The sequence below is a fragment of the Emydura macquarii genome, unplaced genomic scaffold (genome assembly GCF_026122565.2).
Source record: "Emydura macquarii macquarii isolate MOO-44397 ecotype Brisbane River unplaced genomic scaffold, CSIRO-AGI_Emac_v2 contig_2473, whole genome shotgun sequence".
Lineage (NCBI taxonomy): Eukaryota > Metazoa > Chordata > Testudines > Chelidae > Emydura > Emydura macquarii.
In genome coordinates this window covers 5,585,813-5,612,587 of record NW_027132610.1, presented here as the reverse complement: position 1 = coordinate 5,612,587, position 26,775 = coordinate 5,585,813, and the positions used below count along the sequence as shown (strand labels likewise).

At 42.6% G+C, this 26,775-nt stretch overlaps 1 protein-coding gene across 4 annotated transcripts in view; it reads right to left on the bottom strand.

The window, feature by feature from the left end:
• The window catches only part of SGCG (sarcoglycan gamma), a 150,469-nt gene that overhangs the window by 28,998 nt on the left and 94,696 nt on the right, over window positions 1-26,775 (bottom strand). For all 4 annotated transcript variants that reach the window (XM_067562868.1, XM_067562869.1, XM_067562870.1 and 1 more), the window contains exon 6: window positions 16,278-16,350. In XM_067562868.1, coding sequence (XP_067418969.1) covers window positions 16,278-16,350 — 73 coding nt within the window. The remainder of the gene's footprint in view (window positions 1-16,277; window positions 16,351-26,775) is intronic.

Genomic DNA, 26,775 nt, shown 5'->3' with positions numbered 1-26,775 from the left:
CCCACCCCAGGTCCTAGCGTCACTGAACTGGTGGACAGACCAGAGACAAGTAATGGAAGGAGTCCCATTCGCAGACCTGGTCCCCTCTGTAACATTGATCACAGACGCCTCCGATATCGGGTGGGGGGCTCACATTACCCACAACCTGCGTACTCAAGGTCAGTGGTCACTGCAAGACAGACTGCTCCATATAAACATTCGGGAACTCCGAGCAGTCCTTCTCGCTTGCAAGGTTTTTCTCCGCTTTCTCAGGGGGCGGGTGATACAAGTCCTTACGGACAACACCGCCACGATGTTTTACATCAACAGACAAGGCGGGGCGCGCTCCTCGACCCTGTGTCGCGAGGCGCTACAACTATGGGACCTTGCGGTGAGAAACGACTTCCACTTGGTGGCATCTCACCTCCCAGGGGTGAGGAACGACGAGGCAGACCGCCTCAGCAGGTCGTTCTTTCCCCGCCACGAATGGTCACTTCATGGGGAGATTACAGCGTTTCTCTTCCGCAAGTGGGGAGTTCCCCATCTGGACCTTTTTGCCACGCTACAGAACGCGAAATGCCCACTATTCTGCTCCCTGTGCGGGCGAGAACAGAACTCCATTTCGGACGCGTTCCTGATAGACTGGTCGGGGCCACTTCTCTACGCGTTTCCACCGACCCCACTGCTCCCCAAGGTGCTCTTGAAAGTCAAGAGGGACAGAGCGGACATCATCCTGATCGCACCGGCATGGCCGAGACATCACTGGTACAGTATGCTGCTCGACCTCTCCATCGCCACACCGATCCCGCTCCCGAGACGATACGATCTCCTCTCCCAGGAACAGGGTCGCCTGCTCCACCCAGACTTGGACTCCCTCCACCTGACGGCATGGAGGCTCCATGGTTGACAGAAGGAGAGAGGGCTTGTTCCGCACAAGTCCAAAGCGTCCTGCTGGGGAGCAGGAAACCTTCCACCCAGGTGGTTTACCGGGCAAAGTGGAAACGCTTCACTTATTGGGCACAGTCACGTGGCATTTTGCCTCTGGACTCAACTATCCAGGCCATATTAGACTACCTCCTACATCTAAAGATGCAGGGCCTTGCCCTGGCCTCCCTAAGGGTGCATCTGGCGGCCATCTCGGCCTTCCATTGCCCAGTGGAGGGGAGGTCTATATTCTCCCACCCGATGTCCATCAGGTTTCTCAAGGGAATAGAGAGGCTGTTCCCACAAGTTCGTGAACCCTTGCCTCTCTGGGACTTAAATCTAGTTCTCACTATCCTCACAGGTCCCCCTTTGAGCCTATGGCTACATGCCCTCTTCTGGTCCTATCATGGAAGGTAGCCTTCCTCGTAGCCATTACATCGGCTAGGAGGGTCTCCGAGCTAAGAGCCCTAACCTCAGACCCTCCTTACACAGTATTTTTCAAAGATAAAGTGCGACTGAGACCCCACCCGGCCTTCCTGCCTAAGGTGGTATCCCAGTTTCATTATAATCAGGATATTTTCCTCCCCGTGTTCTTCCCCAAACCACACGGATCGGAGGAGGAGCGGAGATGGCACTCACTGGATGTCAGGCGAGCCTTAGCCTTCTATATAGACCGGACCAAGCCGTTCCGGAAGTCCACGCAGCTCTTCGTCGCAGTGGCGGACCGCATGAAAGGCTCACCTGTCTCCACCCAGTGCATCTCCTCCTGGATCACCACCTGCATCCGCACCTGTTATGAGATGGCGAAGGTACCACTCCCGGGACCGATTACAGCACACTCAACCAGGGCCCAAGCCACCTCGGCGGCTTTTCTGGAACGAGTGCCCCTACAGGATATCTGCAGAGCTGCAACCTGGTCATCGGTCCATACCTTCACCTCTCACTATGCCATCGTGCAACAAGCAAGAGAGGATGCAGCAGTTGGCAGAGCCGTGCTGAGAAGGGCTTCGCGCCACTGACTCCTTCCCACCACCAAAGGTATGGCTATGTAATCACCTACATGGAATGCATATGAGCAACTCTCGAAGAGAGAAAACAGGGTTACTTACCAGTAACTGTTGTTCTTCGAGATGTGTTGCTCATATCCATTCCAAACCCACCCTCCGTCCCCGCTGTCGGAGTCGGCAGAAAGAAGGGACTGGGGACCCGCGCAGTCGGTGGCACCCTATATACCGCGCTATACGCGCGCCACTCCAGGGGGCGCCGAGAGACCGACCGCTGGGTTGCTAGGGCAGAAAAGTTTTCCGCAGGCTCGTGCATGGGGCGCGCACTCACCTACATGGAATGGATATGAGCAACACATCTCGAAGAACAACAGTTACCGGTAAGTAACCCTGTTTTCCTGGTTTTGGGTGACTCTATGAAGGAGTTTCTGGTGAGCCCTGTTGTCCTCCACTGCCGGTGCCAGTGAGGAGCCAGCTACCACCTCGTGAGGTGAGGATGAAGACGATTTCTTTATTGGGTCAGTCTCCTGACCCTCTGCACCCACGGGGTCCCGCGATACTGGTTGTTCCAGTTTGGTGCCGGGGTTGGTGGCATCGGGCTTGGTGCTGGGGCCGGCATTGTATTCGGTGCCAGTATTTGTGTCGAACCATGAGATGGTCTCTGACTGGGGTTGTTGATATCTGCTCCCAGGTGCCATCGAAATAGAGCATCCTGACTGAGACCCTTGAGCTTGGTGAAAGGCCCAAGCTGTCCAGAAGGGCCACTGTGTCGGTATCTGCCACTTGGGTGGCCATGGCATGGAAAAGGGGTGAGTAGTCTCCATACTCTGGTACGTCCCCCTCTCTTGGTGCCAACTCCATCTGGAGGTGTAGGACTCTGCCTCGGAGTCAGATTCTGAGTGCTTGCTCCTAGAAGACCAGGGCAATGCGGTGCCCATCGGTGCCACTGAAAGGTGCTGGGGTGATGGTTGATGGCACATCATCGTGAGCTTACCCTTAGATGGTACCACATATTTCCGGGGCCTCTGTCTCTGCCCTTTCACAGGTCTGCAGAGGCGGCATCGTGCTTTCAATGAACTCTCTGGCCACTTCAAAAGTCTCCAGAGTGGAGGGGAGTTGTAAGTCCTCCTCCTTAAATGCCCTGGGAAGGGAATTTGTAGACACCGGACTCAACACATCCCTTAGGGGCCAGACTCAACAGCACCATGGCAGTGGGAACAGTGCCTGAGCTGCCTGGCATGGGTCACATTCCACTTGAGCTTTTATGCCCCAATGATTTGGGTGTTGGTGTGTGTCCCCTGTCTGTTTTCTTTTGCCTCTTCAGAGAAATGGGAGTGGTGTCATGCCCATGGCAGTGCCAAGAGTCTCTTGAACCGGAGTCTTTCCTCAACACTGGATCTTGCATGGAAGTAGGTGCGCTCTGGAACAAGGTCAACGTTCTAGGCACCAGTTCCGACAAACTCAGAGATGGTCAGAGGGCTGCCTCCATGAGGATAAACTTTAACCTCTGGCTCCTCTCCTTTTTAGTCTGGGGACAAAAGTCTCTGCAGATCTTGCAGTGGTCTCTCTGAGACACTTGAGGCAGCTAGAGAGCAGGTCACTTCTGGGCATGGGCTTGAAGCCCCATACAGTTTGAATCCAGTGGACCAAGGAATGCCCCAGCCCCTGGAGAACGGGGGGAAGGATAATCCATTAAGGGGAACTATGCAACAACTACTCTAATCTAATTATAAAAGGATACTAAATGCTAAACACTTATCACTAATCTAATTATTTACAGATCACAGTTGGATAACCACTGAGAAGGGGACCCTTGCGAGGCAAGAGACAATGGATTCTAGCCGACCATCACAGGGGGTAAGAAGGAACTGAAGAGGCAGGGGGTTGGCAGAGCACTCTATAGGGCGCCATGAAAGCACAACTCCAGGGGGGCTCCAGACCCGACCATACGGATACCACTAAGGGAAAACCTTCCAGCAACTGTGCATGCGGTGTGCGCACACACTTGGAATCGACATGAGCAAGCACTCAAAGAACAACGGTTGTTTTAAGGAAGATGGGTGAGGTGTAGATGACTGTGTTGAGGTCTGTCTGCGCTTGGGAGGGGACCTCTGAGGGAAGAAAAATGGAGGTTGAGATCTCTGGGTAGGTTGTTATCTATCCTGTCTTCTCTTTGTTGTTGATGTATAGATGCCAAGTGATCGTAAGGTCACTCTTGAATCCTTAAGTGAGTGGAAGGATTCATCAGTATGCTCAGTGAAGAGTTTGGAGCCTTCCAACGGGAGATCTTCCATGGGGGTCTGGACTTCCTTCAGAAATTCCGAGAGGGGTAGCCACAAAGTCCATCTCATGACCGCCAATGTTGCTATGGATCAGGCCACTGTGTCACCAGTATCAAAGGAGACTTGCAGTGCTCTATGTGCCAATAATTGTCCTTCAGTTACCAGTGCCTGGAACTGTTCTTTCTTGTCCTGTGGGATGTGTTGAATAAATTTGTTTAATTTGGAGTAGTTTACGTGATTGTATTTTGACAGAAGTGCCTCATAGTTGGCGATTCTAAATTGGAGTGTAGATGATGAGTATACTTTATGTCCAAAGAGGTCTAGCCTCTTCCAATCCTTATCAAAAGGGGTTATCCTGAAGTGATGTTGTCTTCTCTTCTCATTTACCACATTCATTACAAGGGAATTCTGAGGAGGGTGTGAGAATAAGAAGTCCATATCTTTTGTGGGGACATTGTATTTCTTGTCTGTTCACTTACATGAGGAGGTATCAATGTTGTGGTCTGCCAGATCACCTTGGCTGGTTCCAATTGACCAGGACTGCAATTTTAGCCAATATGGAGGTCTGTAATATGTCAAGAAGCTTATGTTGTGAGTCTCACACTTCCTTCAGTGGGATTTGGAGAGAATCTGCTATTCTACAAAACAGTTCATGAAACTATTTAAAATTATCAGCGTATGTTGGAGGTGGTGGCATGATTGCCTCATCTGGAGAGGATGAGGAGATGTTGGCTGGTAGTGTAACCTCTTCCTCCAGTTCTTTCTTGTACTCCTCTAAAGGTTCTACCTCAGGTTCAGCAGTCCTGAATACTGATGAGGATGGAGAGTGCCTGTGTTGGTCCCTCTGATTAATGGGTGGTTTAGGAACGTGTTGCCTGCACACAGCCCCAGGGTCCCAATAAGGCCAGTGTGGAGGGATAGGTATATAGGGTGGCATCCATGGGTGCCTGTACCAAGGTCCTGGGTTGGTTCTGGTCTCCTGAGACTGAGTGTACGTGTAAGGTTTGTGTTGTGCAGCCCCCTGATATGGGGGCGGGAGGAGAGCATGGTGCAACTGAGTAAGCCTCTTCATCCTCACCCAGTTCTGTGAGATGCCTTTGTAACTCTTCACAGTCTGCTTTGGACTTAACTATCTTGAGTAGTTTCGTATCATCTGCAGTTACATATTCCAATACAAATCAATTTATGTGAAAGAAGAAAATAATACCTAGGCTCTAGGCTCCATGTAGCTCAAAAGCTTGCCTCCCTCACCAACAGAAGTTGGTCCAATAAAAGATATTACCTTACCCATCTTGTCTCTCTAATATCCTGGAACCAACACGGCTACAACACTGCATTAACCTTTGTTAGGCAGTGTGAAGGATTTGACAATTTTTCTGTTACTTTTTGCTTTAGTAGCTTTAACTGAAATTTTCATGAAAAGGAGTTAGAGTTTTCATGGAATGATTTATGTAGGATTTCAAGTAAATTTCACAGAAATATTTTTACAGGTAAATTTACAATTTGCATACATTGTACAATTACAAATTAATCAAATTTAGTATCCCAAATACATCTTTAAAGTAAAATACCTTTTCCATAACTTATTGCCAATATCATTTTGGATAACAGGTATAACTTTACAACCCTTCCTCGCTTAAGTTTATTTGTTTGAATGAAAAATTGCACATACTGGAAAAAAATCAAAACTTTGTAACTGATATCATACCAGACCTCATACTTAATTTATTTGTGTTAATACTTTGTACTTGTAATGTACTGTCTAGGGCAGAAGGAAGGCTTTAATACAGAGACGTATATTCATTAGATGGCATTGCCAAACAAGAAATCAACCTTCCCTGTAACTGTATTTAACTCCATATCGAATGAAAAATATGTTAATACAAATTATGGTGGAGATTATGCAAGGCAAGATACCAAATGACTATATGGCTTTCACATCAGCTGTAACTTGACCCTCATGCATGTAATGCATGTACAGTAGTCAGTTCTACCATCTTCCAAGCTAAACAACTCTATATCTCCAACATAACTGAGTCCCACGCCTGCAAACCCAACTGCCATCTTTGACTCACTCCTGAAACTCTCCCCTCCACCTGCTTCAGTTTCTCTCTCTGCACAGGATCTTGTTGATTTCTTCTAAGAAAATTGACAAAATACAACATGACCTTCCCTTCTTTGTGACTTGTCTTCCCTTCCTCCTTTTCCCCATCACAGACACAGGAGTTTCTCTGCTGCTCTCCTCCTATAACTCCTCCATTTATCTCAGTGACCCCATCCTATCTCTTGATTTCCTTGTGCTCACTATCATCCCCTCCCTTACTCTTCTCCTTAACCTCTCACTCTTCTTTGCCTCATTCTCCTAAAAATACCAGCATGCTTTAGTTTCTCCCATTTAAAAAAATCCCTACCCTTGACCCTACTTGCCTCTCCAACTACTATCTCCATTTCCCTTTCATGCCTTAAGCTCATTAAACACACCATTTACAGTCGCTGTCTGGAGTTCTTCTCCTCCAATTCCATTCCAGGCCCTCTCCAGTCTGGGTTCTGTCCCCTACACTCCACTGAAACCACTTTTGCCAAAGTCTCTCATGACATCTCACTAACCAAAACTCAGAACCAGTAATCCATCCTCATCTTCCCTGAGCTGTTAGCCCCTTCAACAAAGTCTACCATGCTCTTCTTAAAATCTTGTCCTATCCTGGGTCTCTGACCACTCTAATTGCTTGCTCAGTACTGACAACTCACAGACTCACCTCTCTATTCCAGACCTGTTTCCTTCTGTCCAGACTAAAATCTCAGCCTGTCTCTGACATCTCCTCTTGAATGTCTGTCAGTTGAAGCTCAACTAAAACAGAGGTTTTAAGCTTTCTCTTCAAACCCTCCTCACTTTGGAGGATCCTTCTTATTCTCCCTGCAACTTTCTGTGAGAGGTATCTAAGACACAGCCAGGTTTCTCAGCAGAGTCCAATGGGACTGTCCCTACACCCTATACATCCTCGTGCACTCGAATCCATTCCCATCCTTAGCCACAAGCAAAAAGGACCCAACCAAGCCTCAGTTCCTTCACAAATATAGAATTCCAGAGATAAGGACTCTGAAGAAGCAGAGATGGAGAATGGGTCCTGGGATCAACATAGGCCAGACATCTTGAAGAACCACAGTTACTGTAAAGTAAGTAACCATTTTTTCTTTTCAAAGACTTTGTCGGTGTTGATCTCATTGTTGGGGACTACTCCCAACTTTCGAAAAGGGACTGAGGAGTCTTGTCTAGCTAAATAAGACTAAACAGTCAAAGAGAGAGTTTAGGAGAGTCCTTCTGAATCTGACATCAGTTTTGGCAACCAGGTCAAGGGCATAATGTTTAATAAATGTATGTGGGGCGTTCTATGTGGCTGCCCTACAAATCTAGGAAAAGGGGATGTTTGTGGAGGAAACTAAGAAGGTTGCCTTAACGCTAGTTAAGTGAGCGCTAATGCCCAATGGAAGAGGCATGTCTGCCAGATTGTAGCAAACAGTAATACAGTGAGTAACCCACTTGGAGAGGCATTGAGTGGAAATAACCTGATCCACAGTTGCTTCCCTTAGGGCTACAAACAGATGGGAAGATTTCTTTCATGTTTGGTGACAGAGCAAAGCTGCAGCAATATCTAGAGTATGGAATTTAGTTCCCAAGGGCTGACGTGGGGTTTTGGAAAAACTACAGCAAAATAAATCAACTGTTTTAAATGGAAGTCTGAAACCAAATGGAAGTTTTGAAATATTTTTGCATGAGATCTGAGGACTACTTTGACCTAATGAATGGTGGTGTACAGAGGATCTCCATGAAGGTTTGTATTTCACTTATTCTCCTAGCAGAAGTTATGGACATTGGAAAAACAGGCTTCCTGGAAAGGTGATAAAAAGTGTTTGAATGGCCATGGCCTCAAAGGGTCGTTCCATAAGATCCATTAGTACAATACCAGGATCCCAGAAGGGGGATGTTTGCATCGGTCAGGCTTTTCAGGAATTTTGATATTATAGGATGGAAAAATACAGTATGTATATCTACAGGAGGATAACAGGCTGATATAGCTGACAGGTGGACCTTGATGGAGCTAAATGCCAGCCCTGACCCCTTGAGTTCCAGAATATAATGTCTGAATATCTGAAATAGAGGCTTGTAGAGGGCCTATGTCATGATATACTGACCATGTGGAGAAGCATTTCCACATGCCTGAGTAAACCCGTTTCAGGACCAGGTTCCTTGAACTTGGAGATGGTTCGTGTGGGCTCCTCACCTAACAGTAGAGGTATCTGTGACTATTGTTAGTGCTGAGCATGAAGTTTGAAAAGAACTTCTCTATGAACCATATTTGGGTCCATTCATCATTTGAGGGAGTCCACGGGTTGTTTTGTTAGTTCACGTCCCAGATAGCTGGGGGAAGCCTCCTCTTCATATTCACAATCTGACACTCTCTGTCTGGGAAAGGATGACCTTTGTCTCGTCCCTTTCTAATCAAAGGTACAGGGGAGTGGGACTTAGATGTGCATAGGCCACCAGTACACCCAATAAGACCAGGAGAGGTAGAAAGACTGAGAGGGTGGAACAGGTCATCAATGAGGAGCATTCCAAGATTTTTCATCCCTGTATGGTGAGAGGACCCTTTCCCTAGGGCAGGCTAGGGTGATATACCTATACCTGGACTTTTAAGAACAGGGGAATGCGCTCTACTGGAAGATGGGGAGTCAGAAGGGGATGGGGAGGGCAAGGAATAAATTGGATCTATAGAGGTGCCAATGAGATTGGTACTGAAAGGACTGGTACTGAGGAGGACAGTTCTCCAAGGGCTGGTTCCAGGATGGATGCCAAATGAGTCTTGGTACCAGTGAATTGGACTGGCTAGTACTGTAAGAAACTGAGGCACTGAGAGGAGGTTATCAGTTTCAAGGCAGTTAATAATGTATAAGTATGGAATCCAAAGAGCTCTTTCCCTGTGCTGAGGGTAGTGGGTAGCTAGTATGTTGCATTTTCTTGAGCTGGTCTAGCTTCTCAGTCTTAGATTTCTCAGAATCAAAGGGCTCCAGGTTCCATTTAGATTTCTTTTCTTTACCCCATTCTGGAAAAGGAGAATGGTGGTGTGGTCTGACCTGGAATTGCTCCTCGGATCTACCTTGTTTGGTAGCTTCGGTACTGGGTTCCACACAGATGATATCCTCAGGATCTTGAGGCCTGTTATCAGGAGCTCAAGCTGAGACAGTGGAGTCTCTACTTACTGGAGCACTGAAGGAATGAAACTTCTGACTATGGGGACATTGTTTTTAGTGAAAGGAAGGCCTCTCAAGATCTGAGTACCCCTCATGGATTGCTCTAGTAGGAAGAATTTTAGGCAAGATTCCATTGACTTTCTAGTCATAGTAGAAAAGGACCTGCAGATTGAACAATGAACAGGGATATCAGATTCTCCTGAGCAGAAAACGCACCTGCTGAGGCCATCACTTAAAGGAAGGGCCTGTTGCAGGAAGGGCAAAACTTGAACTCAGAGGGCATGGTGTCCACCATCGACATGGTAAGGCGTAAACAGCTGAGGAGATTCCCTGGGATAAAAGGAGGAATGGAAAGCTGCCAATGGGCAGAAAAGCTATTCATTAACTAATTATAAACTAATACCAGTCTAAATCTATATAAAATATTTACAAAAATCTTAACTAGTTATTAATGAGAAGCAGGGAAGACATCACACTTCCAACTCACTGCCATGGATAGTAACAGTGAACTGAGGGTCATATGGATTTGTGTGGCTCTATACGGCCTTGGCAGAAAGGGGAGCAAGGCAGGCAGGGTGTAGACATGGCCCCAAAGCCCGGTACTTACTAGAAAGTTCCAAACTAAAACACAGGTCGCATATGTACCAACAGTGGGATCTACATACAAAATTATTTGAAAAAATTATTTTGCTAAAGCTGAACAATAATTTTTGAGATCTTATCTTACAAGAAAGAACTCCCATCCTGACCTAATCTACCACATCTCCACCTTCTTCTTCAAGTTTTTAGAACAGGACTCTTTGATGAAGTCTATAAACCCTAGACCTCATAGGCCTTGCTGGAACTTTAGGCATGAATAAAAGTATGAAACAAAAAAGGTGAACCAAGTAGGCCTGGCTTTGGCAGAATAGTAACACTGCAGGCATTAGCTAACCAAGTAAGCACATTCCTGACCTGACAGAATGGTAACAAATGGTAAGGAAACACACCAAACATTGAATAACTACATTAACACATACCTAAGAGATGGTACAATACACCAACCCCTTGTAAAGATAAGTAGGAGATGACAGGATAATGGATGGGGATGTTTTGTTTGAAGTTTGAAGAGTTGATCCATGGGTGGACAGGTCTGAGGATGCACATTTTGCAGCTGAGGTTTGTATGGCAGAAAAATGGGGACATGATTGAGCTTCAGGGATTATGGTTAATTGAATTATACTTTACTTATGCAATGTAACTAAAATATTCAAAGTCCTGAAGCAAATATATTTACAAGATATTCTTGAGATTAAAACAGCATTAAGTTCTAATGACATCTTCAAAAGGCTGTAAAGCAATTTTAAACTACGTTAATCAGCTAGTCAAAAGGTACCAGTTATGATTAGAACAGCTTGAGTGATTCATTTGCTACTGTTCCACCTATCTTAAATACAGAGGTCTTTTCTGTCTATTTCTCCACTGTCACTCAATTCAGTAGTGTTGTAAAGGATGGGGAATAAAGATCACAACCCAGATATGATTAAAATGGAACCTTCAGCTTCTCTTAAGACAGACAATTGTGGTAAAGAGTGATAAGCAAAGCTATTTCAAAAGAGGCTTCTGTGAAAACCTCAATTTTCCAATGTGCTGACTCTCAAGGTAATTAAAAAAGACAGAGGTCCCAGTGAATGTGATTGAATCTGGCATTTCACAGATACTTCCAGTGTAGCTTTTCAAATAACTTTAATTATACTATAATGCAACATATTCTGTCATAAAGTTTTACTCTCTATTAATGGCACTATTTGCACTATTATAGTTGAAGTTTGGTTAGTATTTCCATTCTGAACCTTTATTTTCAGAAGTTTACAATTCTGTTGTAAAAATTCACTCCCAGTTTAAATTTGTCATGCTTTTTTTTTTTTTTTAAACTGTGTAAGCAAATCTTTCTTTACTGAACAGAAAGAATTTTAAGTCATAAAAACTTACATATAAAACATTTACTCTCAGGGATAAAAGAAAAACTTGACTTCTGTTAGCCAATGTATATATGTTAGGCATAATATACACCACATTAATGGGTATTATGCAAAAAGTTACATTATGCATGAATGGTATGTCCTAGCACAGACTTGCGTAACTCCCGTCGACTTCTCTGCTCCTCTTCTGTGCACCGTCTTCATGGCACTGTGCCGATGGGAACTGTGTTCCCGTCGATGCAGCAGCACACCACTTGTGAAGGTGGTCTTAGTATGTCGATTTCTGGATCGACTGAGAGGGTCTTCACTGACCACTCAGTCGATCCAGAGAAATCGATCTGATGGTAGCAACATTGCTGCCGTCGGTGTAGTCGTAGCCTATTATTAAGTGTATAATAACTACATCCTAGGCTAATAAACATCTATTCCCTTGATGTCTTTTATCCTTAGATACAGACATTTTCTCGAAACAGGGAGCATCCTCAAGTTATTTAAAGATTCAGAGGAATGTCCAACACAATGTCTCATGTTAAAAACAGGGCTAGAATTTGCCTAGGAAAATATTGAAACCTCTTCAGAATATCCTGTAGGCCATTGAGAATTTATAATCTGGAAAAATAACTCAATGGTTAATTTTATAGGACATTCTCAGATACCCTGATAACAACATTTTATAAGTAGAATATACTTATGACAACACTTCAGCAAATATTCAACTTTCTGGAATACTAAGAACATTATTATTATGGTTACTTATTATGGTGATATTAAAATCTAACAAAAGCATGGAGAAGTGGTAGGTCATATAGTCTCACCTCACTTGTGAGCATGGATATACAAATTTTGGACAAAGCTCTGGCAGAATGCCCAGAACTGACTGCACTAAAACTGATTCACTCTGACCAATAGGATTTATGCTCTGAAGGTCTACTTGTATGGCTCTAAGACATCTATTTAATGGCCAATATCAGATAAAAGTTAGTTCTGACTTTAGATGTTAGGTAACTATTTTATTGCTATCCAGTGGGTTGGATAAGAAGACCCATACAGCAGGGAGATTATACAGAGTAGACAGGTGTTATTATAAAAAATGACATCTGATATTCCAAAAATATGAATGTCTAACTCAGATAAATTATTTTGAGGTTTATAAAGGATTTGTATATCTAAATATAACAGGTGAAAAATTGTATAAATATTACTTTAGTTTTAGAAAAATAAAAATAATTTATATCATAGTAAGTGAACATTATGCCTTAAAAGTATTGGCATCATAATGGCGAGAGCATTTGAATTCTGACACTAACTTTAGAAGAACTAGGGCATCTGTTTCCACCTCAAGGTAAAATCTCTCTCTTCCCCTCTATCAACTTTTGAAAGGGCAGAACTAGAACTACTTATATGAAGAAGATTTTTGGTCTGTGTTATTGCAGCTTTTATCAACTTGTATCTTCTTTGAAAGGTGGGGATTAAAAACAGATGATGTGCACTGGAACAGGACACTTTCTCTCTACCACTTTTCCTTCCTACTGTGTGTAGAAAAAAGTGCACCCACATCTCCTTTTCCTTCTGAGTGAGACTTATGAATGCAGCCACTTAGTCTGGAAAGGATTCCATTTGTATCCCTTCAAATTTCTAAAGCAAATGGGATAATGAAAAAACAGACACCAAGGAAGGTGTAATGGCACTGTCCTGTCTCCATTATTTATCAACAAGAATATATAGTCTAACAAACTTGTCACTTCTGATCCAATGAATCAGTCTTTTTTTTAAAAAATTAAACGGTAGGGCTACAAAGCCAAGAGACTGTGTAATTGAGAAAACCATTTGTGTCAGCATTGTTTGCTTTGATACACTAAACCCTAATGACAAACACAGAGAACACTGTTAGAATATAGATATTTGGGCCTGCCTGTAAAGGCCTATGATTTCTATAGGCCTATAAAAACAAAGAATCAAAATCACAGGCCACCTGCCTATGGGCTTTCTCTCACTATGGCAGTCTGAGGCCTTTTACTTTGGCTAAGCAAAACCAAAAGCAGCAGGGGCAGCCATAAACTGGGAAGCATGTGGTCACATCCACACATTCCAAACAAATTACATTAAAACAAGGTAATACTAGGCGGTTTAGAATGCGATACAGTCTAACGCATCCAGATAAAGAAAAGACCCTAGAATGCTTAAAGAAAACTTTGTTTGATAGCATTCTGTCTGGTTTTTAACCACTTGTCAACAGTTGGGGTTGTAGAATCTACACTTCGTATTATTTGGTCATTATGGTACCCACTATTCTGATAATTTCTGTCTGATTCTTTGATAGTTTCTGTCTGTCCCATAACTAATTGTAATCAGTTAAAGTGGTGGGGTATGATTGGTTAGAGAATTATGTTACAGTATGTTAGGAATGGTTAAATAATTATCTTGTAATATTTTTAAGAAAATGATTGGTTAAGTAAGATACACTATAAAACCCGAGGTCAAACAGGAAGTAAGGTGGGAAAAAGAAAAATACTGGTGTGAAGAATTGGGATTCTTGCATGATTTCCCCAATAAACCCAAAGTATTGCCTGCTGCTGGACTCTGGACTTCTACTTCTGTCAGCAAATGAAGAACTGAGGGCGGGGGCCCTAAAAAACACTGAAGTAGGTCTCAATGCATAAGCCAGGGATGGCCAAACTGTGGCTCATGAGCCACATGTGACTCTTTTACAGTTAAAGTGTGGCTCATAGAGCCCCCTATGCCCCATTCTCAGCCTACCAGGCTGTGTGGCGAGCTTGGAGCTTCAGCCCTGTGGCAGGGTGGTGGGGTTACAGGATTCCGTCCAGTGGGGAATGGAGTTTTGGGGAGAGGGGGGAGGCAGTAAGTTTGGCCACCCCTGGCATCTGCTGTAAATTGAAAGGGTACGAACATTAACATTAACTTTGCAGTTACAGCAACCTTGACACACAGGGCTCCAATGGATTTGAGGATGATGGTTTTTCTTCAAGTTTCAGTACTTCTAGTACTTGCTATATCCTTAGTCACCTTATTAGTCTGTGTAACAGCCTGCACAATATAATCACTTAACTCGAATAACTATTAGGAGGAAGAAGAGCAGAATATTAATAAATTAGACTCTAAAAAGGCATTGTGATATTTGTGAGGGAGTAAGTGATATTTTTATAGCTTGGTCCCTACCAGCCTAATCTCAACAGGAGATACAGATTCAAATTTGGAACTGCTTGACAAAAAAAAAAAAAATTAAAAGCAGAACCTGTAGACTATGGAAGAGTCTCTGATTCCACTAACTCAATATATATGGACAACTAATTGGGATTTTAGGCATTCAATTTGAGCCCTGGCAACAAAAGGTAACATTCTAGAGTTGAACTTGTGCTAACTACATAAAAATAGGAATAAAACTATTAGCTTCTAGTTTAATAAATGGCTAATAATATACATTAAGCAAAGTAGTAATCACAAAAAATAGTTGACCAGTCTCTCATTTAAAATTTTTAGAGCATGTCCTCATTTTGTGTTTTAAAGCCCAGTGTCTTAACTGCTCATGAGAGACATTTTCATTGAAATAGAGATAACCATACAGAGTCACAAATTTACAACAAAACACCACACCACCAAAACCACACAAAAGTTATCACTGTGTGGAGTTCCAGATATTAACAGAGGTCTAGAGCACCCTGGAGCTAGATGACAGTTGAAACGTGATCCCAAAAGTGGGGATCACAATATGACATGATTCACTATGTTGCTCAATGTTCATGTGCAGGAACAAGCTCTTTTACTATAAATAAATATTAAATAGGGAGAAATTAAAAATACCAGCATCTTAAAGCAGGCTTCTTCTCACTGGCAGCTCCAGTTTGGAAGTCTAGCCAGTGACATGAAGAAAGGCCCATGAACCCTGAAGATTTTTTCTTTTTTCTCCACACCTAAAATAGTGATCAGGATAAAGAAGGAGCCCCAAGAATGAAACCACAGAAGAGGGAGTCCCTCCAGAAGCAGCAGACTGACAGTGAGTGAATGAGACAGTGTGAGTGGAGGGAGCTGTCTCTCTCTTTTTCCCTCTTACCCTGATCTTTGACATAGTCTTATATTTAATTTTTTAAAAACTATCATGTGCTGAATGTAGAATGAATTTATCTCCTCCCCACAATCCACACATGGGATTTACTTTGGCTAAGATACCTCAAGATGCACATCAGTGTGTGTGAAGGAACAATATCCCAGAACTAGGGAGTTCTGAAACATGACAGGTGGGGAACTCATTTAAAGTAATTTTCTCACCAGAAAATATTCCTTAATGCTACAGAGCTGGACATTTTTATGTTTAAGTGGCCAGTCATCCTTTCCTGGGGTTGTTTTGCTTGACTGAGAGCCACCACATACATCTTTTAAAGCCTGCATTTCTGCATAGGTTTTCTATTAGCTTGTGCCAGATATCATTGTGGAGTCCATTTTTTCTTAGTACAATATTTGTCCAAAAAAAAAAAAAAAAAGAATCTTGACTACATATCTATTGGTCTGTGATGCAGTATTTTTTTAACCTAATGCAGATAACTTTTACTATATCATGGTAAAGAAAAGCATAAATGTTACTTTAAGTGTTATAAATAAAGTCAAATAGAAGTTTAGATGGGGAAATTAAAAGCTTTGAAACACTGCAGTACATGACATCATGAATATGCATCAACTATCAATCTCAGAAGTTCATCTCTATGGAAAGCAGGACAGAAAGGGAATAATATTACCAGCTATTACTCTAAATATCGTAGGGATGCCATAATGGTCACATTTATGTTCACCTAAAAGAACATGTGAATATTTGTTGAAAATTATATTTTATGTATCCGAGATATATATTTTTATGCAGAAGTTCTTACCTAAGTGGCTTTAAAGCCTCAGCTCTGACAAGTGGTGTCTCTACAGAATGTTCAAAAAGAGCCCCTTCTGGCCCTGAAAGACAGGAAAATATACCAGGGAAAAGGTAAGAAAATTGTACACGTATTTGCACACCATTGCAGTATTATAAATTAGATTTCCATACATTAATATCAAGGCAGATATATTAACAATATGATTAAAATTCTGCTTCTCCAGACTTCTTTGTAAAAGACCAGTTCTGGAAAGAAGAAAAAAAAAAGCTAAGTGAAAAGTGCAAGTGCAAATCCCCAAAATGAATATGAAATCCTCTTGAAATATACAAATAAATTGTTGAGATACTTACAACAACATGACTGCTTCATCTTCAAATAGTTGGGTAGGATCTAAATGTGAGGTTTGCATTAAAATTAATAGTAGCTGCACAACTAAAACTCCACAAGACATCTGAAAATGTTAAAGTCTTGTACAATCACACAAAAACAAGGACATTCAAAGATTGGGTTGAAATGTCTTCTCAGGTATTGCAGCATACAGTATGGGTAACCAGTAGGTAAAGTTAAAGTCACCAATTATTTAGACTTCCCTGTTTTAAGGCAAAATAGGTAAGTAAAGAACATACTTTCAGCATTAAGAAAATAGACAGGGAAACACCAATCTTGACCAGAAAATGAACAATTTAAACCTTTGTGACAGACATTTATTATAACTTGTAAATGATAATCATAAAAGTACCATGAGTTCAAGACAGTAATCCCTGAATATTAACCTCATATTTCTGCATAGCGCTAACAAAAATAACCTGGTAGCAGAGATAAAAAAAACCCCAACATATTGTCCTTTTGCTCTCTCTTTGACATAAACAATTTATTTTTGGACAAGTCAGGCTATAAAAACAACATATCCCAATTGTGTGTATATATATATATTAACATTTTTACTTTAATACCAGCTGTTCTTCTTCTAATTATCCTAAACAACACCTGAAAACATTAAAGTGCTGGTAAGGCTATTCTACAAGGCACAAACAACTCTATAATTAGCCTGTAAATACATGTTAATTCCTTGCCATCTAACTGGATCATAGTTAGAATATATTGCAGTTACATTGGATTATACTACTAGCTATGTGGGCATAAGGGCTATAAACTTAAGCGGTACCATCTTTTACATAAGCAATGTAACTATATTTTATTTATATATCATAGGAACCATAAATATCTCCACTATGTAATCTGCTGGATGTGTAATTACTATTCATGGTAATACTGTTACATACCTAATAGAGCTCAGAACTATTATTGAAATGCATTTGTGTAAAACTGCAGTGTAAATTATGATTGTTACTGACCATAATTTTATAGCTTTTGTGATTTCATCTCATAGACTCATGGACTTTAAGGTCAGAAGGGACAATTATGATCATCTAGTCTTACTTCCTGCACAATGCAGGCCACAGAACCTCACCCACCCACTCCTGTAATAGACTCCTAACCTATGACTGAGTTATTAAAGTCCTCATATCATGGTTTAAAGACTTCAGGGTACAGAGATTCCACCAGCAAGTGATCTGTGCCCCATGCTGCAGAGGAAGGCGAAACCCCCCCAGGGCCTCTGCCAATCTGCCCTGGGGAAAATTCCTTCCCGGCCCCAAATATGACAATCAACTAAACCCTGAGAATGTGGGCAAGTTTCACCAGCCAGACACCCAGGAAAGAATACTCTGTAGTAACTCAGAACCACCCCATCTAACATCCCATCACAAGCCATTGGGCATATTTACTGCTAGTAGTCAAAGATCAGTTAGTTGCCAAATTAAGCTGTCCAATCATACTATTCCCTCCATAAACTTATCAAGCTCAGTCTTGAAGCCAGCTAGGTTTTTTGCCCCCCACTGCTCCTCTTGGAAGGCTGTTCCAGAACTTCACTCCTCTTGTGGTTAGAAACCTTCGTCTAATTTCAAGTCTAAACTTCCTGATGGCCAGTTTATATCTATTTGTTCTTGTGTCCACATTGGCGCTGAACTTAAATAATTCCTTTCCCTCTCTAATATTTATCCCTCTAATGTATTTATAGAGAGCAATCATATCTCCCCTCAGCCTTCTTTTGGTTAGGTTAAATGAGCCAAGCTTTTGAGTCCCCTCTCATAAGGCCAGTTTTCCATTCCTCAGAACATCCTAGAAGCCCTTCTCTGCACCTGTTCCAGTTTGAAGTCATCTTTTTTTAAACATAGGAGACCAGAACTGCACACAGTATTGCAGATGAGATCTCACGAATGCCTTGAGTAACAGTACTAACACCTCCCTATCTCTAGTGGAAACACCTCACCTGATGCATCCTAGAATCGCATTAGCTTTTTTCATGGCCACATCACATTGGAGGCTCATAGTCATCCTGTGATCAACCAATACGCCCAGGTCCTTCTCCTCTTCTGTCACTTCCAAATGATGTGTCCCCAATTTATAGCAAATATTCTTGTTATTATTCCCTATATGCGTGACCTTGCACTTTCCACTATTAAATTTCATCCTATTTCTGCTACTCTAGTTTACAAGATCATCCAGATCTTGTCTGATATCGCAGTCCTTCTCTGTACTGGCAATACTTCCCAACTTTGTGTCATCCGCAAACTTTATTAGCATACTCCCATATTTTGTGCCAAGATAAATAAGGTTAAATAAGATTGGTCTCAAGACCGATCCCTGAGGAAGTCTACTAGTAACCTCCCTCCAGCCGGACAGTTCACTTTTCAGTATGACTCATTGTAGTCTCCCCTTTAACCAATTCGCCTTTCAATTTTCATATTAATCCCCATCTTTTCTAATTTAGTAATTCCCCACGTGGAACCGTATCAAATGTCTTACTAAAACTTAGATCAAATAGATCCACTGCATTCCCTTTGTCTAAAAAATCTGTTATCTTCTCAAAGAAGGAGATCAAGTTGGTCTGGCACAATCTACCTTTTGTAAAACCATGTTGTATTTTGTCCCAATTACTGTAATCTCAATATCCTTAACTATTTTCTCTTTCAAAATTTTTCTGAAGGCTTTGCATACTACTGAGGTCAAACTAACGGGTTTATAATTACCCAGATCACTTTTTAAAAACAAAAAATGAACTACATTAGCTAGTCTCCAGTCACACGGTACAACCCTTGAGTTTACAGATTCATTAAAAATGCTTGCTAATGGGCTTGCAATTTCATGCGCCAGTTCCTTTAATGTTCTTGGATGGAGATAATCCAGGCCCCCGATTTAGTTCCATTAAGATGTTTCAGTTTGGCTTCTACCTCGGATGTGGTAATTTCTAACTCCATATTCTCCTTCACATTAGCCATCTTGTCACTATCCCTAAGCTTTTCATTAGCCTTATTAAAAACTGAGGCAAAGTATTCATTTAGATATTGGGCCATACCTAGATTATCCTTAAACTCCACCCCATCCTCAGTGCTTAGATGTCCAACTTCTTCTTTTTTTGCTTTCTTCTTATTTATATGGCTATTGAACCTTATACTATTAGTTTGAATTCCCTTTGCAAGGTCCAACTCTACTTGGCTTTCGGTATTTCTCACTGTATCTCTACGTGTTCTGACGTCCAAGAGGTAGCTTTCCTTGCCTATCCCTCTCATCTTCCACTCCTTGTAGGCCTTCTGCTTTCTCTTAATCACCTATCTGAGATGCTTGCTCATCCCACTTGGTCTACATCTCTTGCCTATGAATTTTTTCCCCTTCCTTGGAATGCAGGCTTCAGATAGTTTCTGCAATTTTGACTTGAAGTAATTCCAAACCTCCTCCACCTTTAGATCCGTGAGTTCTTCTAAGAGTGATCTTATCTTTATGAAATATCATGTATGGTGGGTGGGCCATAAATGTGCTAATCTCCCCTACATGTCAGGCTGATGTGATAGCTACTAGGAATGCTACTTTCATAGACATATGTAGAAGTGAGCATCCTAAGGGTTTGAATGGTATCCTAGTAATGGCCCTTAGTACTAGATTTAGGTTTCATGGCTTGCAGGCACTTTGTAACCGCAGTAGGAATTGTTTTACCATCAGGTGAGTGAACACTGTTATGTGATTGATCTTGTTGTGGAAGACCGTAATTGGTGCTAGATGAACCTTTAAGGAACTAATTGATAGACCTGATTTTTTTTAGTTCTAGGATATATTCAAGGATAACTGGAAAGGATGAGGATGTCCCCACTGATGAAAAATATTTTTTTGGGACTTCATTGTTCAGCTCCCACTCGTGAGTCTGTCCAAAGTGTTTGCTGAGACCGTCTGTGGTGGTGTTCTGGCTCGTAGGTAGGTATGCTGCTGATATATTGATATTGCGCTCTATGCACCAGTTCCACAGCTTTATTGATTCGCTGCATAGGGAATGGGATCTTGTTCCTCCTTCACAGTTGATATAAAATATGCACGCTATGTTGTCTGTCATTATCTTTATTGACCTGTCTCTTATATACGGCAGAAAATGACAACAGGCATTGTGCGCCGCCTGGAACTGTATGATGTTTAAGTGCAGACTGGTTTTGATTTTTTATCACTTCTCCCCCTGTATTGTATGGTTGTGCAGATGCACTCCCCACCCCAGGAGTGATGTCTCTGTGGTAATCATAATCGATGGTGGAGGATGTAAGAATTGGATTCCCACCATCATATTGTTTTCTTGGGTCCACCACAGCAGGAAATCTTTGACCTTGTTTGGCATTGTCAACGTTTGTTTAGACTGTCTAGGGATGGATGGATGTGCGTGAGATATCGCATCCTGATTTGATGATTTCTAATACCCATTCATCTGTAATGATTGCTGACCAATTGTAGTGGAATTTTCAGAGGCAGAATTCGAAGTTTCTCGTCAAAGATGCTGGCACTGTTTGCTGAGTGGGGTTTCTCAAACCCTCGACCAAATTCTCAAAACTGCTGTTTGGATGATGATGTTTGAGAAGTCAAAGGTGTTTGCTGCGGCTGTCTGCGTCTCTGTGTTCCTTGTTTCCCTCTTTTTGCTTTATATTGTCTGTACTGTGAATGAAAAGACTATCTGCAGGTATATGGTTGAAATCTATATTGTTTCCTCTTTGTTCCAGGTGTATATATGCCTAGAGTTCGAAGTATTGCCCTGGAATCTTTCACAGAGTGAAGGATTTGGTCTGTCTTTTCTGCGAAAGGCTGGGACTTAACAAATGGGAGGTCTTCTATTTTCATTTGTAACTCCCTTGGAAGGCCTGCTGAGTGGAGCCAAGAAGCCCTGCAGATAACTAAGGCTGTGGCTGTTGTTCTGGCTGCTGTATCAGCTACATGTAGAGAAGCCTGTAGCAATGTTCTAGCTACAAGTTGTCCTTTATTAAGTAATGATGTGAATTGTTCTCTTTTGTTCTCCGGTATGTCATTGTTAAATTGTGATAATTTTTTGTAAATGCTGTAGTTGAAGTTGGAAAGTAAGGCTGCATAATTTGATACTCTTATTAATAAAGCGGCAGATGAATAAACTTTTCTGCCTAGCAGATCAAGTCTCTTTCAGTCTTTATCCTGTGGTGTTGACTTATAATTTGTCTGCTTGCCCCTTTGGTTCATAGCATCAATGACCAATGAATTTGGAAGTGGATGGGTGAATAGAAACTCCACCCTCTTGGCAAAGATATAGTATTTCCTATAATTTCTCTTATTAGTAGGCAGAATATTGGCCGGTGTCTGCTATATGGTATTAGTGGGTTCCATCAATACTTTGTCCATTCGAAGCGCAATTTTGATGATGTTGCTGTATGTAGAATTTTCAGCAACTTATAGTGTGACTCTGTGACTTCTTCCAGGGGAATCTCTAGATCCAGAGGTACTCTCTTGAAGAGGTCATTGAATTGTTTGGGGTCGCCTACCGGTGTAGGTGTGGGAGGAATTACGCCTTCGTGCGGTGAAGACAAGGAGTCATGTATGTGTGGGAAGACATGTTTCTTGCTCCACGCTTGTGTCCGCTACCATGCTGCTTCTGCTGCTTTTGTTGATGCAGCTGGGAGTGAATGTATAGGTGATTTCACCATCCTTGTATGGGAGCTGGGCAGTCTGCTGTATGCCTTAGAGTAGGCTGACGAGGCATCCCAATCGTGCCATTGCATGTGATATGACATAGGAGGTCCGAGTCATGGCAGACCATACCAGGGATATGCCCTGGTTCCCCTGTGAGGCACATATTTAAGTGCCTCTAATGATGGTTTGGTGGGGGAGAAGTACTCCGATGAAAAGAGCTTCCTCTACTTCACTGTCTTCTCCACTGAGAAAGCACACTGGTGAGAATGCTTCATCGTGCACAAAGTGCACCGGTGATTCCACAGTCCCTACTGTAGGTGATTGTGGGGACAACGTCAGTATGGACTCTGTCTGGCGGAATTGTCTGCACTTTTTCTTTCAGGACGGTGCTGGTGTCGGTGCTGTGCTTCTTGTCTGCTCCATAGTGGTGGTTGGTGCCATAGTCGGCATCTTAGCGGTTGTCAGTGCCGTCATTGATTCCACTGCCGATATGGGTGACATGGTCTCTCTTGGTACTGTGTTTTTCTTCAGTATCGTGTCTTCTAACAGTGCTGTAGTCAGTGCTATTGACTATTGGTCCAACGGCTTCTGGTTGGTCCAACGTATCCTTCTTTGGTGCTGTATCGGAGGAGGACGGTTTTTGTTTGTTTCTTGACTCCTCACCCAGACGTTTCAAGTCCTTAGGTGGCATGTACCATGTCGTACCTCAGGAACCTGTTGCCTCTTTAGTACTGTGTGAAGGGGACAGCCTCTTATGTGAATGCATAATGTGAACTCTTATGTGAATGTTTCTTTAGCGTAATGATGGCAGGAAGTGCTGCATTCTGAGGAAAGCTTATCTGGTCCCAGGTCAGAGGAGTGTCTGAGGGATTTCTCCATAAGTATGAGTTTTAACCTCAGATCCCTATCTCTCCTAGCTCTGGCTTTTAAGGCTCTTGAATGCACATTTGTGGCACATGGGTTTCACCTGGGCAGCGTACACATTGTGAATATCCATCTGACACTAGCATGAGATCTCTACATGAGATGCATTTTTCAAATCCTGAGGAGCCTGGCATGTCTTATGCCTCTATCCTTTGTTCTTAGGAGAAAAAACTAGATTTTTTTTTTTAAGGAAAGGTAGATGAATTACTGACTAAAACTAACTTAATTACGATGAAACTAGCTATTTTCCAATATTATTCTAGGTAAGACGAGTGAAATCATAGCTGCTGTTATTGCTCCATCTCAGATCTCAGATCATGAATGGTTGAGAATGAACTGAGGTTGGATTGCACGCATGACATAAGACAGGAGCTGCGCATGTGCGACTAGACGAGTCCTGCTGAAAAGATCTCCGATCAAGGACAGGGAACGTGACAACACCTAAAGTGGAGCACCCGCAGGAACATCACTTGAAGAACAATATTGATTTTTTGACACACAGTTAATCACTCTTCCTCTCTCAACTCTTCATATTGTTGTGATGCTGGCTGGATGGGGGAGGTCATTTATTATATTATTTAACATCAATATGTCAAACTCATAATAATTCATATGAGATATGCCATGTCAGGTACCATTAGAAAGACTGTAATGTGCTAAGTAAAATGATAATGGTTATGTTCATGTGTTATATGTGTAAGGGAAGTTATGGATATGTCTGTATCTATATTTCAATTTGTATTGTGTTTCTGGGTGACACCCCAGACAGGATGGCTGCAGCACTAGCCTGCTTACTGGCCCATTAAGGAAATTCATGGATACAATGGTCCCAGGGGGAGAAACCAGGGACATACTTGATGAGTCACCATGATTTGCTCATGTAACTCTGGATTCCATCTTATTCCTGTAAATTTCCACAAGTAGCATGGCAAAGGCCAAAGGACATAAAAGGCAGCTGCACCACATCCATTTTGTCTTCAGTCAATCTTCAGTCTTCACCTACCTCTGGATCAACTCATCTACAACTGAACTGAACTTAAGCTGTGAAACAAAGGACGGAGACCCATCCAGGTACTGGATGTACACCAGAGGAACTATACAAACCTGCAAACTCCACATTTCTACTGGAAACCTGATGTATATGTACTTTCCAATCATTTGTATGTATGTGATTGCTTTGATTATTTAACACTTCTCTTATAGTTTGTTTCTTTCTTTTTATAATAAACCTTCCATAGAATCATAGAATCATAGAGTTGGAAGGGACCTCAGGAGGTCATCTAGTCCAACCCCCTGCTCAAAGCAGGACTAACCAGGACTAACCTCAGCTAAATAATCCCAGTCAGGGCTTTGTCAAGCCGTAGCTTAAAAACCTCCAAAGACGGAGATTCCACCACCTTCCTAGGTAACCCATTCCAGTGCTTCAGCACCCTCCTAGTGAAAATTTTTTTCCTAATGTCCAACCTAGACCTTCCCCACTGCAACTTGAGACCGTTGCTCCTTGTTCTGTCATCTGCCACCACTGAGAACAGCCTAGCTCCATCCTCCCTGGAACTCTCAGGTAGTTAAAGGCTGCTATCAAATCCCCCCTCATTCTTCTCTTCTGCAGACTAAACAAGCCTAGTTCCCTCAATCCCTCCTCATAAGTCTTGTGCTCCAGCCCCCTAATCATTTTTGTTGCTCTCCGCTGGACTCTCTCCAACTTCTCCACATCCTTTTTGTAGTGGGGGGCCCAAAACTGGACACAATACTCCAAATGCCGAATAGAGGGGAATGATCACTTCCCCTGATCTGCTGGCAATGCTCCCATTAATGCAGCCCAATATGCTATTAGCCTTCTTGGCAACCAGGGCACACTGCTGACTCATATCCAGCTTCTTATCCACTCTTACCCCCAGGTCCTTTTCTGCAGAACTGCTGCCTAGCTTATCGGTCCCCAGTCTGTAACTGTGCATGGGATTCTTCCGTCCTAAATGCAGGACTCTACACTTGTCCTTGTTGAACCTCATCAGATTTCTTTTGGCCCAATCCTTCAGTTTGTTAAGGTCCTTCTGTATCGTATCCCTATCTTCCAGGATATCTACCACTGCCCCTAGTTTAGTGTCATCTGCAAACTTGCTGAGGGTGCAATCTACCCCATCCTCCAGATCATTAATGAAGATGTTGAACAAAACTGGCCCTAGGACTGACCCCTGGGGCTCTCTGCTTGTGACCGGCTGCCAGCTAGACATGGAGCCATTGATCACTATTCGTTGAGCCCTATGATCTAGCCAGTTCTCTATCCATTTTATTGTCCATTTATCCAACCCATACTTCTTTAACTTGCTGATAAGAATACTGTGAGAGACCATATCAAAAGCTTTGCTAAAGTCAAGGTATATCACGTCCACCGCTTTTCCCACATCCACAAAGCCAATCACTTCTTCATAGAAAGCAATCAGATTGGTCAGGCATGACTTTCCCTTGGTGAATCCATGTTGACTGTTCCTGATCACCTTCGTCTCTTCTAAGTGCCTTAAAATGGATTCCTTGAGGACCTGCTCCATGATTTTTCCAGGGATTGAGGTGAGGCTGACCGGTCTGTAGTTCCCAGTTACTAAAGGATTGGCTGGCAGTGTGGTATTTTGAGTAAGATCCAAACTTATATTGATCTGGTAATGTGGCTGACCCTTTGGGATTAGGAGAACCTTTTTGGTAAAGAGCATAGAGTTTTAAATAACTTATCTCTTTACTGTACCTAGTGGCTGATTGGGAGCCAGAGACTGAAATGCAGTAAAGGGGGCTGTGTATATTTTTATTTTAGCTTCTCGATAACCAGTGTGGGGAATCAGAAGCATTGTTTGTGGCTGGTTGGGAAGTCTGACTTCAGTGTCACCCACCAGTGCTGGGAGAATCTGCTCTCCTTTTGCAGCCTGGCATTTTCAGGTGGCTACCCTAGGCACGGACGGGTCACAATTGTTAAGGGAGAGATTCCCCAAGTGGCACTGTCACACATAGCTTTCCAAGTAGAGTTGGTTAAAAATTTGCTGACAGAACACTTTTCCTGGCTGAAAATGCTGATTTGAACAGAATCTAAATGTTTCACAGGAAAGTGTAACTTCTGTTTAAACATTCAACTCTTGATTTGCTTGACAACTAAAGTATTTTCCTCTGGGTTTGAGAGGGAAATGATTAAGGGAAATTATACCCAGATAATCCTGGCAAGTGATAAGTGACCCCAGCCACTGACTTCACAGAAAGGCAAAAAAACTCTAAGATCACCACCAACCTGATCTGAGGGAAAATTCCTTCCTAGTCCCACACAGGGTAATCAGTTAGACCCTGAGCACAAGCAATAACAGCTAGCCAAACGCCTGAGATAAAGAATGCTCAGTGCCACCTCAGACCACTAGCCCACTCCGTTCAGTGTCCCACCTCCAGCCAGGACAATCTCTGATGCTTCTGAGAAAGGAGACTAATCTGCACCCCCCAGAATGCAAGGGGTGACCCCTTCAAGCGGCTGAATGAACCCCTGAAGCAAGAATAAATCATTTATCCCAAGTTTAGTGTCACT